We start from the raw sequence: 14,010 nt of genomic DNA, 5'->3' as shown, positions 1-14,010 counted from the left end.
ATGCTTTAACCAATCCGTTAGAAGCAGTCAATTGTTTTAGTACCATACGTATAATGGGGGGGCACTTACAAAGAGTGGTGTGAATTCTTAAAGCGCAACTGTCACAAATTTGTACCCCCATAAACTAATCACAGGGTCACAAAGTTCTTTAGAATTACTCTCCAGGTATACCTTTTAGCTTTTTTCAGGCTAAAAAATGTTTTATAAGACAGCCAGCAACAGTCGGATCGGCGTGGCTATGGCCCGCAGCCGCCACGCCTATCTCCTGTATGTCATGGCTAGGACCGCTGTGTGATTGGTCCCAGCACATAGGCCCCTGTATTTTGCTTATCTGTGGCCGCAAACATACAAATGTATAAGTAAAACAAGTGCCCGTTCTTCTATCAGTTTACAATGCCCGTTCTTCTATTCTCCTATTAGGTTACAGAGCCGTCACAGGGGGTTAGTTTGCATAGCAAGCGGCAGATCATTATGCTGTGCACTGGGGCCGGGAGGGAGCGCTTGCTATGAAAACTGAAAACTAGCCGCCCGCAGCGCCGGTAATGTGAAGAAAACTGTCTCCTGGGTGCTGCGGACCGCAAGCGCTCTCTTCTGATGGCCCCAGTATGCTGTGATTACATCACCGGTGATGCGGGCGGCTAGTCTTCATAGCAAGCGCTCCCTCCCAGCCCCAGTGTACAGCGTAATGCTCTGCCGCTTGCTATGCAAAATTAACCCCCTGTGACAATACTGTAACCTAATAGGAGAACGGGCACTTGTTTTGTCCTGGGACCAATCACACAGCGGTCCTAGCGATGACATACAGGAGATCGGTGTGGCGGCCACGGGCCATATCCACGCCTATCCGACTGTTGCTTGCTGTCTTACAATGAATTTTTTGGCCTGTTAAAAGCTGCTAGAAAGCAGTAAAAGTTATACCTGGAGAGTAATTCTAAAGAACTTTGTTACCCTGTGATTAGTTTATGGGGGTACAAATTCGTGACAGTTGCGCTTTAACTATTTTAGAGCACAAAAGTTGCTGTAATAGTTGCAGATTTGTGCCAAATTTATCAAACGGCACTCAGACTTTAAGAGAAGTTGCATGAGCAAAATTTATCAGATTTTGTGTGGTCATACTTTTGTGTCAAAAGTTGCATATACCCTGATTTAAAGTCACACAGAAAATGTAGGGCAGTGCTTAATTGACTTGAGAAACTGTCTATTTCTGGGATCGTGCAACAGTTTTGCAACATTCACACATAGTACATCAGTGACCACTGCACAAAGTGCTCGAATAGGTAAAAATTAAGGAAACGTTTCTAAGGCAATTGTCACACAAAAAGTCACACGGACCCATTGTGCAACATTTTTTGTGACAAACATAGAGAAAAATGCTGTTTAAAAAAGCTTTCAAAATGTCCCCCCCCCCCCCCCAATGTGTATAAAAGCATTACTGTCATATAAAAAAAAAATTCTGACTTGTCACACAGACATGCCAGAAGTTTTGATCAGTCAGGGTTTCAGTTATACAAAAGAAATTTGAAATACACTAATTGGGCTTAAGATGTGATAAGAGAGATTTACTAATCACTTACCAGTAAATGTCAATGTTATTATTTTTTCCCATCCCTATCCACACGTAGTGTTAGGAGTCCTCCACCTAGATAGGTAGGGCTCTTATTGTAGGTACTCACCTTTTACCCCATTTCCCCTCCTCTTTGTTCTAATAAGTCAGCACTTTTTGTATTTGTATTCATATCACATATTTTTTGTAGATTTTCTAGTAAAATACATTTTTATTACATATTAAGTCCAATTGGTGTATTTCAAAATTTCTTTTTTATTCTCTATGACAGACATTTATCAAGCGATTTAGTAAAATTATTTTTACAAAAAATTTCGCACAAATGTCGCACCTGCGACTATGCGATTTTTTTCGTGCAAAATTTTGACTGGAAAGCGGGAAAAGCAAGTTTTCCAAAACTTAACTACATAGTAATAATTTTAAAATGGACTACGGGTAGTCTGGTATTTATTAACTGCAAAGGCGCAACTGCGCAAATAAAAGTCGCAACAAGGTTAAAAATTGACTAAATTTACTCCAGCTCAAACATTGAGCAGAAAAAGCTACTACCAAAGTAAAAAAGAAAAAATTGCTTACATGAAAAAAAAAATTATCAACAGGCTGAAACCAGTTGATAAATAAGTCACACATAAGCAAGAAAAAAGTAAGGAAAAAAGTACTAAAAAAAGGAATACATAAGCAAACATTGATAAATGTCCCTCTATATTCTCACCAAGGGATATTTTTATCATAGTGGCTGTGGGTGCCATCATTTATTACCCAACGTTGTGTCTTGTAGAGTTTTAGTTATAAAACGGAGTAGAATTAAAAAGAAAATAATAATAAATTACATTTTGCTTATGTTGCAAGACACTAATAACCTTCAGTTAATTCTGTACTCGTTGTTTTAGTTGGAGAAACGTCTGGGAGACCACGACCAACTGTTGTTACGCACATTCCTGGACCTGGGGGTATGGAAGGAGTGAAAGGAGCTGCAACGGGTGTTGGTGCTGAACTAACACGAGCCAGATGGGCACTGGATGAGAGGGGACAGAAATTAGGGGAATTAGAAGATAGGACAGCTGCCATGCTTACTAGTGCGGACTCATTCTCAAAACATGCTCATGAGGTATTATAAGCTAATGTGTTATTTTACGTGAATGCAAGACAACATGTTATTTTTCTTTGTGTTTTAAATGGGACAAGTTGTGTTTTTTATTTTTACAGTGATACCATTTTGGGGTGAATATAACTAATTGGTCAACTGTTATGATTTTTCTTTATTCAGTGGTTCATTAAGTGGTTCATTAAGATTATGGCAATGCCAGAAGTGCTTTCTTTTTCTTTTCTTTATTTTTTATAAAGTTAATTAAACTAAATTTTTAAACAGTAAGGTTATTTGATTGTACAATAATACCTTTAATTCCAAAGCATTATTGAATGTTAATGTAATACTGACAGGCCATCTAGTAGGCATAATGGTAGATGCTGGAGCTGCTGGGTATTACTAACCCCAGATCAGCTTTGCAGTGAGAGTTATGGAGCCATATTTAAACTTTTACTAAGGCTAATATGGCAGCCTTATTAGTTAGAGCAAGAAGAAAAGAAAAGGGAAAACTAAACTTTAAACAATAAATTACAACACAATATAAATAACCCAAATCACAGCTTCTGGACACATCCCATACGTCCCATTATATGGCAATCACTGTAACAGAAAGCATTTTAGTGGCACTTTGTGCTATTATTAAAAACTTGATAATAAAATTGAAAAACGGCCACTTATTTCCATTTCTATTTCCATTTTTCTGATTTGCTGATACCACACAAAAATAAAAATGTCTTGCATGTTACAGATAAAAATGATTCAAAAATTGTGGCTGGTCTTGAAGGTCCAGTCAAGAACTGGTTAATATTTTGTAATTGTTTTTCTTTTGTAGATGATGTTAAAATACAAAGAGAAGAAGTGGTATCAGTTCTGATGAGCCAGACCCAAATACATCTATTTTATCTTCGCTGGGATGGAAGATTTTAAACAAACATGCATCCATTTTCTCGCCATTTCTTTCTGCAGGACAGTTGGGAACAAGGGTTGAACATTCATTTTTGGTTACTGTTTCCTAGCACAAATCATATACTGTCTTACCTCAGTGTCTTGGTTTGAACTGAGGAGCATTACATCCGAGAAAATAGAAAGAAACTCTACATTTGTCTCTAAGCCATGGTTTGGTGACAAAGTGCAAGAGATAAAGGAGCAAAGTGGTGATGTGAAGGCACAAGAATGAGCAGTGGAAAATGTTTTGGTTTGTTTCATTTCTTTAATATTTTTGTAATATTTTTTTTTCTTTTAGTCTTTGACGGGTGTTTCACTTCTCTGAAAAGAGAAGTTAAGTTATGTTGGAACAATTAGCTTTTTAACCTTTGTTGCTTCACCACAAATATCACTGGCTCTTTCAACAGGGGATGGGACACAAAACAGTTCTAAGACTTGGCTTACTGCACAAGTGAGGTGATCACAAAGCATTCATCTTTAGACAGCGCAGAGATCTCCATGGAGAAGATTCATCATCCATGCATTACATAGTTACCATTCTAATCAGGCTGGACATAGGATTGGTAAACTCTTCTATGGATCCTTTTGGATGTTTCACCTGATGAGTTTTTTATTTTATTTTTTTCTGTGTTACTGCAATTTGTTTGCCTAGAAAAAATGGGCCACTGCCTAAGTCACTTGATGATCCATTACCCACCCAAGAATTTCTCTGGTTGTTATACCAAATAATTCTGTTGTTTCTCAGTTCATTGGGGGTGGGCATGCTGCAGCTAAGACTAGATTGTGGAGATATCTCCAGCCATTCTGTGTTTACTGTTTAAGATATAACTTTTCTTTGAAAGAAACTGCTAAATTACAAGTTGAATTTTTGGACCAGTTTTGTACATGTTGAGCATCCTTATTTTAGTGGATTTTAGGAACATGGCAAATTCAGCTGAAGCATTACTGTAACTTTGTCAAACATGGCTAGCATACATTTACTGTGCAAGAAAAGAAATAAGTGGATGGTTAAAGAACATGTCACAGATTATTATTGTATCTGTGTATTCTCAAGTTAGTTATTTGAGCTATGCCAAAGTGTGTCTTGTAAAAGACTATGACTCCCTTGCTAAAATGGCTCAGCTGATATTTTGGTGGGAATTGCACCATAAACTATAAGATTGGGTTACGTTATATTTGGACATATAGCACTGTTTTATTAAGGAGCGACAGGTAAAATTTTCCCGTTAGCCTATTAAATATATCCTCTCTCGCCTAGCAGTAATATGCTTATTTGATCCAGTGTTAAGATATGAAATTATATGAAAAGCTAAAATGTCTGCATTTTAGCAGCTACTTGAAAACAAAGTGCATCTATTATCTTATTGTGCACTGAGGGGGTATTGTGGGGTGTTTATGACATGACAGGAGCCACATACCAAATGGTTGGTGAGATGTCTTATTTGTGTCCTTTCCCAACTATTTACCTTACCCATTGGCTGAGGAACACCATTCATTTATTCATGCAGTGAAACCTCTTTGAGAAGACCACCCAAAATTGCATTTTAAAGGTGGTCTTCTATGGCCACTATGTATAATTTATGGCGGACTGAAAATCCATCACATGAAATCTGGTCTGGATAACGGGTGGTCTTCTCTAAGAGGTGGTCTTTTGGTGATGTTTCACTGTAGTTCATTTCTTTTAAGTGCCTATAATAGTAACTAGGAAATGAGGAGACATTTCTGTTACAGCAGCATTGTACATTTGTAGTTGCATGTTCAATTCCAGTATTATCACGTTTTGGCGCATGCAGTTCTAAAGATATATTTTTCTATTTATTTTAACCTTTAAAGTGGTGATTGACCACAAATGTCTCTGGCATGAAGCAGTCATGTAATGACTTACGTCTCATGATTGTGATGTCATTTCTGTACTTTCAATATTATAAGTAGACACTCCAATTTAATTGATAAGGGAAAGCACTGCAGATAGGCACTGAGTTGATTTTATAAGAAACCTTAAAAAAAAACCTGACATATATGTATGGCCACAAGAGCAGTGCAATATGTATTAATATAAGAAAATAGAGGAAAAGTGATGAATTTAGTTTTATTTATCAGATGTTTGTTGTTATAAATTTATGGTGTTTTTCTTGTTATTATGCAGAATTTATGCATTTGTGTATATTTTTTCTTTGAGACTCTGAAGACAAATATTTTGCTACTAAGCACATTTCCAAATCCCAAAAGCTATCAAACTTGACTATATAGTATTTATTGTCAAAATATGCACAGAAATTTCCAGATTGGATTCATGGAAATATTTTTTTTTTCCAAATTATCATAATTTAAGGATTAGCTCCATAGATCTCTATTTATAATAGTTTAAATTTTAATTCCATATCACATATCAATAACTTGTACTTGTGAACAGGATTTGACACCTGAAGCTTATTTCTGACTCAAAAATTCACTGGTGGCCTTTAGAACTACGTATAGATGTGGTAGAAACGTTCCTCTCATTTTGTCTACTGAGGAAAAAATTTAGCTCTTCCCAATGTTCCCGACTCCTAGGACGTTTTTAGGTCTTGTTCTGGACAGCTTATTTCATACCCGTTTCTGTTATCTGCACACATAACAAAAAATACTGTTAAAAAAAGATTAAAACATTCATATTGTGCAATGTATTTTAGAGTAATTCGGTCTTAGATTGCAAAGAAAAAATTATTTCTTTAACAAACATTTAGTTTGCCATTCTTTTTTTTTTTTTTTTCAAGTTTCATGTAAAGCTGTTATAAATAAAATTAAATATATGCTCCAGTATTACTTGCAGGTTTTACATTCATATGTTTATGCCTGTAATCATTTTACTACAACAAACATCCCTGAATTTTGTCATACATGACCTTGAACATTACCTATGTTAGCAGCCATTTTGTTAAGTCAATAGTTTTGAGAATCCCTTTTTAATTTCGAAGGAGACAGTAAAGTTACAAAATGTACTGGCTGCTTGTGAGTATTCTAAGTGCCTCTACTATATCACTTGTCAAAGTAAAATAATAGGTTTATTATGAATATTAGATTCATCCCTAAATTAGATGCTGCCATCCTGTCTAAAGCTGGTCATTATGCATTGGATTTCTATCTGTCAAACTCATCAATTTCAGAAGGATTGGACCACCAATCTCTCCTACGATGCGAGATGTCAGAAGAGAGAAGGATCAGACAGTTGGATTTCAACATGCCAGATTCTTCAGGTTAAATGCATACTAGACAGATTTGCAGAAATCTTTAGAAGAAACTGCTGTTAAGATAAGATTTCATAAATCTTTTTTACTTTGCTGGTACCATAATCTGCTGCAGATTTGTCACACAAATGTGGAAAACCTGCAGTCTGGTGTGCGTTGACCTCAGAGGAAATTAGATGCTACCAGAGCTGTCTGTCTTTGGCTTATACGTGACTAAACCAAGCCTGCATGTGTGTGGAAGGTCAGAAGAGATGAACATTTGACTACTGCAGGCTGACGTGTATGGCAAACCTAAATCACAGTTGCATTTTTCATTAGTTTATATTACATGGTCTCTACTTACGGTTTTAGAATTATGCTCATAGATATGGTGACTGACATTCAGGAGAGGGAAGAAAGTATAAAATTAAAAAAAAATAAGTTAGATATGGAAGTCAGCTCTGTTTTAGTGTTTGTGAAAAAAAAAGTTTTCACTGTGACACAGTAATAAATGTTTAGGGACACCTTTTCAGAAAGAAACAACCCCTGTGTTGTAGTTAATTGAAATAACTGCAACTTTTAAATGTAAACTGACAGGCAATACACTGGGGTTATAGTGTGGGTGAACAGTAGTACAACAACGTCTCACAGAAATTGGTCCAGGAGGTGCGGAGTTATGGCCCCCTTTTTCTGTATTTCTGCAACTCTTCAGTGCTCAATGGAGACGGGGAGCCAGCTTGCCAAGCATCCCTTCCTCCGCTTTATGCTGCGCTATGTCCACACTTTTTATGAATATTCAATATTCTTCACTCTCATAACCTATTGATGTGAGAGCCTGTGGTTATGTAAGCGCTCAGCTAATGTAGCAGAGCGCAGGTGCTGCTCTTCCGGCTGTAGCAAGAGCAGAGTGCTCACATGAAGGCAGGCTCTCACGTCAATAGGACATGATAGTGAAGAAACTATTCATGCCAAAGGTGGGCATAGCACAGCACAGCAAGGAGGCAGGGATGCTTGCCTGCCGCCTCCCAGCCTCTATTGCGCATAGGAGAGCTGCGGCCATACAGCAACGTGGACCGTATCTCTTCACCTAATGGACCACTTTTTGTGAGACATTGTTTTACTTTTTTCCACCCACACTATAAACCATCCTGTCATGTCCCTTTTTATATTTCAATTGCAGGTGTGTGGTATCAAGTTATACCCAGGCTCTAATTACAGATTTATTATTTAAAGTAGTATCAGTATTCTAATTGAACATTTGCTCTGGCCAGTTGATGCTACATTTTGCTTGTTTTCAAATGTTCATAAGTGACCAGTGTAAGTCAAAAAGAAAAAAAAGTCTTCATGTAAAGGAACCTTTAAGGAGTTGTCTTGGGGGGGGGGGGGGGGGAAATTATCTGGCTGATAGTAAAAATAATAAACAAGCTATAATCACCTGTCCCGCTTCCCCAACACTCAAATTCCAAGGCTCCCATCCTCTCGACCTCTCAGCTCACTGCCCCTCTCAGTCAATCTGTGGCTGTGCCTGTTTTGCTTGTGCGCTTCTCTCCTGATTTGTTCAAGTGATCGTTCTGGATCTGAACACACAGTCCCCAACTGACTAAAAACTTTTGCAAATGTCCAAGCTAAAAGTCCAAACTTACTTGTTTATTAATACTTTTTTTTTTTTTTTTTTGACCGGTACACTTTTAGGGTAGGGTTACACCTGCCATATTTTGCTGCGTTTTTGTTGCTGTATATTTTCCTACCCATTGAAGTTAATGGGTAGTAAAAATATGTAGCTGCTGACGGCACGTGACCCTGCCCTTACACTTTGTTTGCTCAAGTACAGTAAAGTGATAGCAGTATAATTGAATGTATAGGCAGTATATGTCTTGGGATGTTACTAGCAATACAAAATTCAGAAATTTCCCACTATATATTTAAATAGATACCTGTTTTGATATAGAGTACAGATGTCTTTATTTTTTGCAGAATCATCTTTTAACCTGAGAATCACTGTGTCACTAGCTTTGTTTGTCTCGATATCATATAATAGTTATAGTCAACTTTAATTCTCAAATTATCAGCATGTTTTCCTATCTGTTTGTGCCATTAAGACTATAGTGTGAAATAAACAAGATACACCATGTTTGGGTAAACCAGATCCTAAAAAGATTAAATAAATATGGAAGGATTTAATGTTTATATCTAGGTTCGTGTACAGATTGGACTGCATTTCTGTGCATTACATAGGCAACCTATAGATTTTAATTAAAGGACAACTGTAGGGCAAGACTTATATATATTCCTGTGCCCGGGCCTCAAAAATAAACAAAATTAACTTTAACATACCTTCCTACGTGCCACCGTTGGTCCGACACAGGCCTCACGGTCCAGCTGTGCTAACCTCATTCAACTTCCTGGGGACAGGAGCTCTGGCCAGCTTCTTACATGACAGTGGGCTCGCTAAGGCCCATATTTTGATATCTGTCTGAGATTAAAATGTCAGACAAATAGTGACCAATCACATCTCAATCTTTCACAAAAATCAGACACATTTTTATCTCAAACAGATTGATAAACCTGGGCCTAAATGTTCAGGCCTTCTAGAATCAGCCCTGTACCATCTTGACTAAAGGCTTTAAATTGTGCTCAAACCTCAGGTGTCAATGATGCACTCCTTCTCTTCCACTGCCCTGCCCTAGCACTGAGCCATGCACATCAGTCATTCAAGGCAGGGAGGGATGGGTGAAAAAGGATGCATGCATCATGGAGCTCTGCACAGCCTTCTTGACACTTGAGCTTTAAGCATGATCTAGAACTGACAGATACCCTTTAAAAACAGAAAAGTGTTTTACATATAGCATTCACAATACTTCCAATTATATCTGCTGCGACCAAGTAACTAGTCTGACCAATTAAAACTGCTCTATAGAATATCTGACAATTCTTTGTGAAAACTCATAAGGAAGCAACATGCATAGGAGAGCAATGTGCTTCCTGTTTTAAATGATATTGTTTTATTGTATGTCAAACTTTTTAGCATATGCTTTTCCAAGTACTATTTAAGTGTTTGATTGTAATGGAAGATGTTCTTTAATGTGTATAGCAGCTATTTTTTGTTTCAGTGATGTGGCTAAGCCCTAGAAAATGGGTTACTCGCTTAGAGTTCTTAATCCTAATCTACAATAGAATACTTTAAATGATCACCGTTTCTTCTTTTGATAGACTCTCATGGAATCACGTAGACTATGTGATAACATATTTGTGAATCACTCTGTTTACCAAAAAATTTCCCTGTGCGCCAGGAAAAAAAATCCTTAAGGTCCTGGCCACTAGATCTGTCCCTTTCCTATAATTTTTGGTTCACTACCTGTCGCTATGCTAATTCTGTCTATAGTAACATAGAGACCAGGACAGAACACATGAAATGGGGGTGGGGCTTAGCTTGTGTTATGTACAGGAGATAGAAGCAGTGAACCTGTATTCTGTAAGCCTGTCTGCCTTCTCTAGAGGATCCACACTTTGAATGAAAGGTAAATCAAGGCTTCCCTTTTAGCTTGTCAGAAGCAGTAACAGTATTTCAGTTATTAAACTAACCCCTTCTTGCTGTCTTTATTTTCTTTCTGCTCACATTTCCTTTTCAAAGCCAGTGCATCAGTAACCTCTTCTTCCTCTACATGCAGTCTATAAAAGTGTACTATAAATCATCCCCCAGCACAAAGCCAGTCTGTTCAGTCCAGTGCACTTTCACTAGCACTATATCATGGCATAGCACTGAGGATTTGGTGCTGCGCTGTGATTTGCCAGGTTGTTAAAAATCTTTTTAAGCAAAATTAATAAATTAATCCATATCAAAAAATGTAACACTTTGCATATTTATATACTATTGGTGTTCTTTTGTGCACAGCCTGCACTAAAATGGGAACATACTGATTTTTACCAGTGTAGCAAAATTTTTCAACTTTTGTAAATGACCATTTAGAACTTATGCACATGTGCATCATAATATAAAATATGATAAACACATTAAATTTCATGCATTAAATGTTTTCATGTTTGATACATGATACCTTTGTGTGTGTTAAATAGTGAAATACTGTTCCAAAAGTCACAGAATTGCATCCTTGAACTGCATGGTAACAAAGTGCAAAACATTCCTTTTTTTCTATTTTTACGCAGGTTACTCAGTGCTAGTCAGTGTTAGAAACACACCATGAGATAAGTGGTTATGATGCCTTTGTATATCAACCCTGTAAAAATTCTATTATATTTTTTTTATATAATCATAAAAATAGATTACTATAAGTATTTATTCATAGGTTCCAGAATTAAGCATTTTGCTGGATTGACCTTTAAGGGTCAGTTAACAGTGAGGATTATGCATCTCTAAACATGGCAACATGATGAATACTACCTCAGCTTGGCCCCATTGTATGACCTCCTGTTCATCCATACATTGGCTATACAAACATAACTTGGAATTGAAGCATCAGCAACACTTTTACAACCCCCTTTAAATTAATTTAAACATATTTTTCTAAGTTAATTATAATAGTAACATTACCAGCAGATGCCTTATGTTATATTTTATAATTATATTTAAAATATAGATTTATATTTTCGTTGTGTAATAAGGTAGATTTTGTTTTAATGTATAGTATCTGTATTAACAATTATTTAAATGGAATTTGTGCCAAAACATTTTAATTTGCTTTGTCACTATGAACATGTGGATGAGTTGTAACGGTGGATAGCCTGGTGGCATGAGATACTCAGTAGAGTGCCCATTCGAAAAATGACTATAACTAACAAACTATTAAGAGCATCAGAAGGCAAATGCTCACTCTCTGTCCATTATGTATAATTTTTCGTAATCCTAATGTATGTACAATTTGTAGAAGAGAAATCTAAATCTACATAACCTTGGCATGCCTGTGGAGTATGTAAGAAGGCCATTTCTTGTGCATGAGCACCAGATTAGTAACACTTTGTGTGCCAGATTAAAAACCTCATTGGCACTAAACCAAACTTTTAAATTGTACATAATATCCTTATAACATTTCTATTTGATATTCCAGTTGTATTCCATGTGACATTAAAACCCATGTGGAAGTATATTTTAAGTTAAGACTCAAGTTCATTAAATAGTCTAAAAGATCAGTTGTTTCAATAAATATCTTGAAAGCTGCTAACAAAACAGCATGAGAAGTATATTTTTGTTTATACACAGGTATACAAGATAGCTCAAGATTACAAATAGGCAAGCTGAATCTAGGCCTAAAAAGTTTATATATAAAGTGCAAAGATTTAAGTATAAAAGCCACCATATTTTAAAGGTTAAAGTTATTTAGAGAAAACAATACTAAGTTGTATATAGATTCTGGGCTAAAGTCTTTAAAAAAAAATGTTTATTGTCTATTAACGTCTATTCTGTTTATCGTCTGTGTAAAAAAAAAAATGTGTAGAATAGAAATTAGATAAATTATAGAAAATACAACTAGGAATGTTTTAAAGTTTTGTAATTTAAGTACGTAGATAAAAAAAAAAGCCATTGTGTACCACAAAACTGTGCAGCGTATATTGGATCAGGTGAAATCTATCAGAACTGAAAACGGTCTTGGACCCTGACCACAAATCAAGAAATGGCCCTCTAATAAATTGGTGAGGTGCTATAAAGAAAAAGAAAGGAATGTACCCAATCATGTGTAGTGTGGACAATATGAAGTAGGGTGCCAATGTCTGCTTAACAGAATTACTGTGAATACAGGGGTTGCAGTCTGTAGGAACGTTATATAATCTACCAAACTTTATTTAGATTAGTCTAATAAATTGGACAAATTCTAGCCAATCTTAAAGGGGAACACCGATACTTTTGTGCTAATCCCCTATTCCCAGGATAGGGTAAAAGTGTATGATTTCCTGCCCGGCCCCCTGGTTATGAAGCACTGTCTATGGGAGAGCCAGAGATACACGAGCGCTGTACAAAAAATCTTCAGAACATCGGGGCACCAGGCAGGAGATCACGATCATACACTTGTCCCGTATCCTGTGGATAGGGGATAAGAACAAAAGTACAGGAGTTCCTCTTTAATCCAAATTTGGCAAACAGGTCTTGTTAAAACGTAACTTTGCTATTCACACCAACTTGAAGTCAGGCACATAGATTTGTTTCTGTGTCTGTTTAGAGGAATACTTGCAATTAAACAAGCAGTGCCATGTGGAGAATGTTTTTTAAAGTAGATTTATTTAACAAATGCACTAATAGAAATTTCATTTTAGAGACGATCTGACCGTGTAAAAAAAAAGCATATTGCTAAGGGGAGAATATTGGTATGTTTAGTATTTAATAAAATAAATATCAGAGTTATTTATTTGAAAGATATCTAAATTTTAATGATATACAGTATCGAAAAATAAAGGAATATTGGCTCAAAATGTAAGAGAAAATGCACTTTTTAATGTATAGTTATAGAATGTTGTCATTTTTTACTTTATTTTTTTACTTTTTTGTGATTTCTCCTTGATGATGAATTTTAACTCTTTAGCTTATTTAACGTTTATTTTCGAGATTTCTCTTTTACCCATTTTGTAAGCTGAAACTATCTTATTTACTGTTTAATATAAAGTACTATAGAAGCCCTTTAGAAGCATTGATTACAGTTTAGAGCCTGTGCCCATAGTTATGATCTATTCAATCAGTTGAGTTATTCAATTATCTTTACTAGTAGGCATAATGTTTAATCATTCATTTTACAGTTCCTCTTTACATTTAGTTGTATTTATTTTACTATACAACATACATTAAATGTTATATTAAAAAAACTTTACAGAAGAAAATGTGCTAAATGTTTCCTTTCATTCACATGTACTTTGCTTGTAGAGTTCTAAATAGTGTGCTTAAAGATTTCTTTTTAATTGATCCAGATCTGTTTAACTTGAATTATTCTAATTCAGCGTAGCATTCCTTTATTTACACCATTGCTATTGTGATTCATTAATCCACTTATGTTAGAACATAAGAGGGCTGCTCTTGACTTTATCAGATTGTTCTACATTATAAACATAGTTGCTTAAATTACAGTAGTTAAAGAATGTTCCCTTCCTATCCCGTTAAAGGAAAACTGTCACATGTTCACTCCCGCACTAACCACACATACTGACGGATAGTGCGGGGGACGCTGATTCATATGATCCCTACCTTGCCTGGATCTGTCCAGCCGTTT

At 36.1% G+C, this 14,010-nt stretch overlaps 1 protein-coding gene across 4 annotated transcripts in view; it reads left to right on the top strand.

Moving 5' to 3' along the window:
• Positions 1-13,624, top strand: part of STXBP5 (syntaxin binding protein 5) — a 530,024-nt gene extending 516,400 nt beyond the window's left edge. For all 4 annotated transcript variants that reach the window (XM_056567305.1, XM_056567304.1, XM_056567306.1 and 1 more), the window contains 2 exons: positions 2,455-2,672; positions 3,484-13,624. In XM_056567305.1, the coding sequence (XP_056423280.1) occupies positions 2,455-2,672; positions 3,484-3,525 (260 nt within the window). In that variant the 3' untranslated portion in view covers positions 3,526-13,624. The remainder of the gene's footprint in view (positions 1-2,454; positions 2,673-3,483) is intronic.
• The last annotated feature ends 386 nt before the right edge of the window (positions 13,625-14,010 follow it).

Source organism: Hyla sarda, chromosome 3 (assembly GCF_029499605.1).
Source record: "Hyla sarda isolate aHylSar1 chromosome 3, aHylSar1.hap1, whole genome shotgun sequence".
In the NCBI taxonomy this organism is placed as follows: Eukaryota; Metazoa; Chordata; class Amphibia; order Anura; family Hylidae; genus Hyla; species Hyla sarda.
This window is presented reverse-complemented; position numbering and strand designations above follow the sequence as displayed.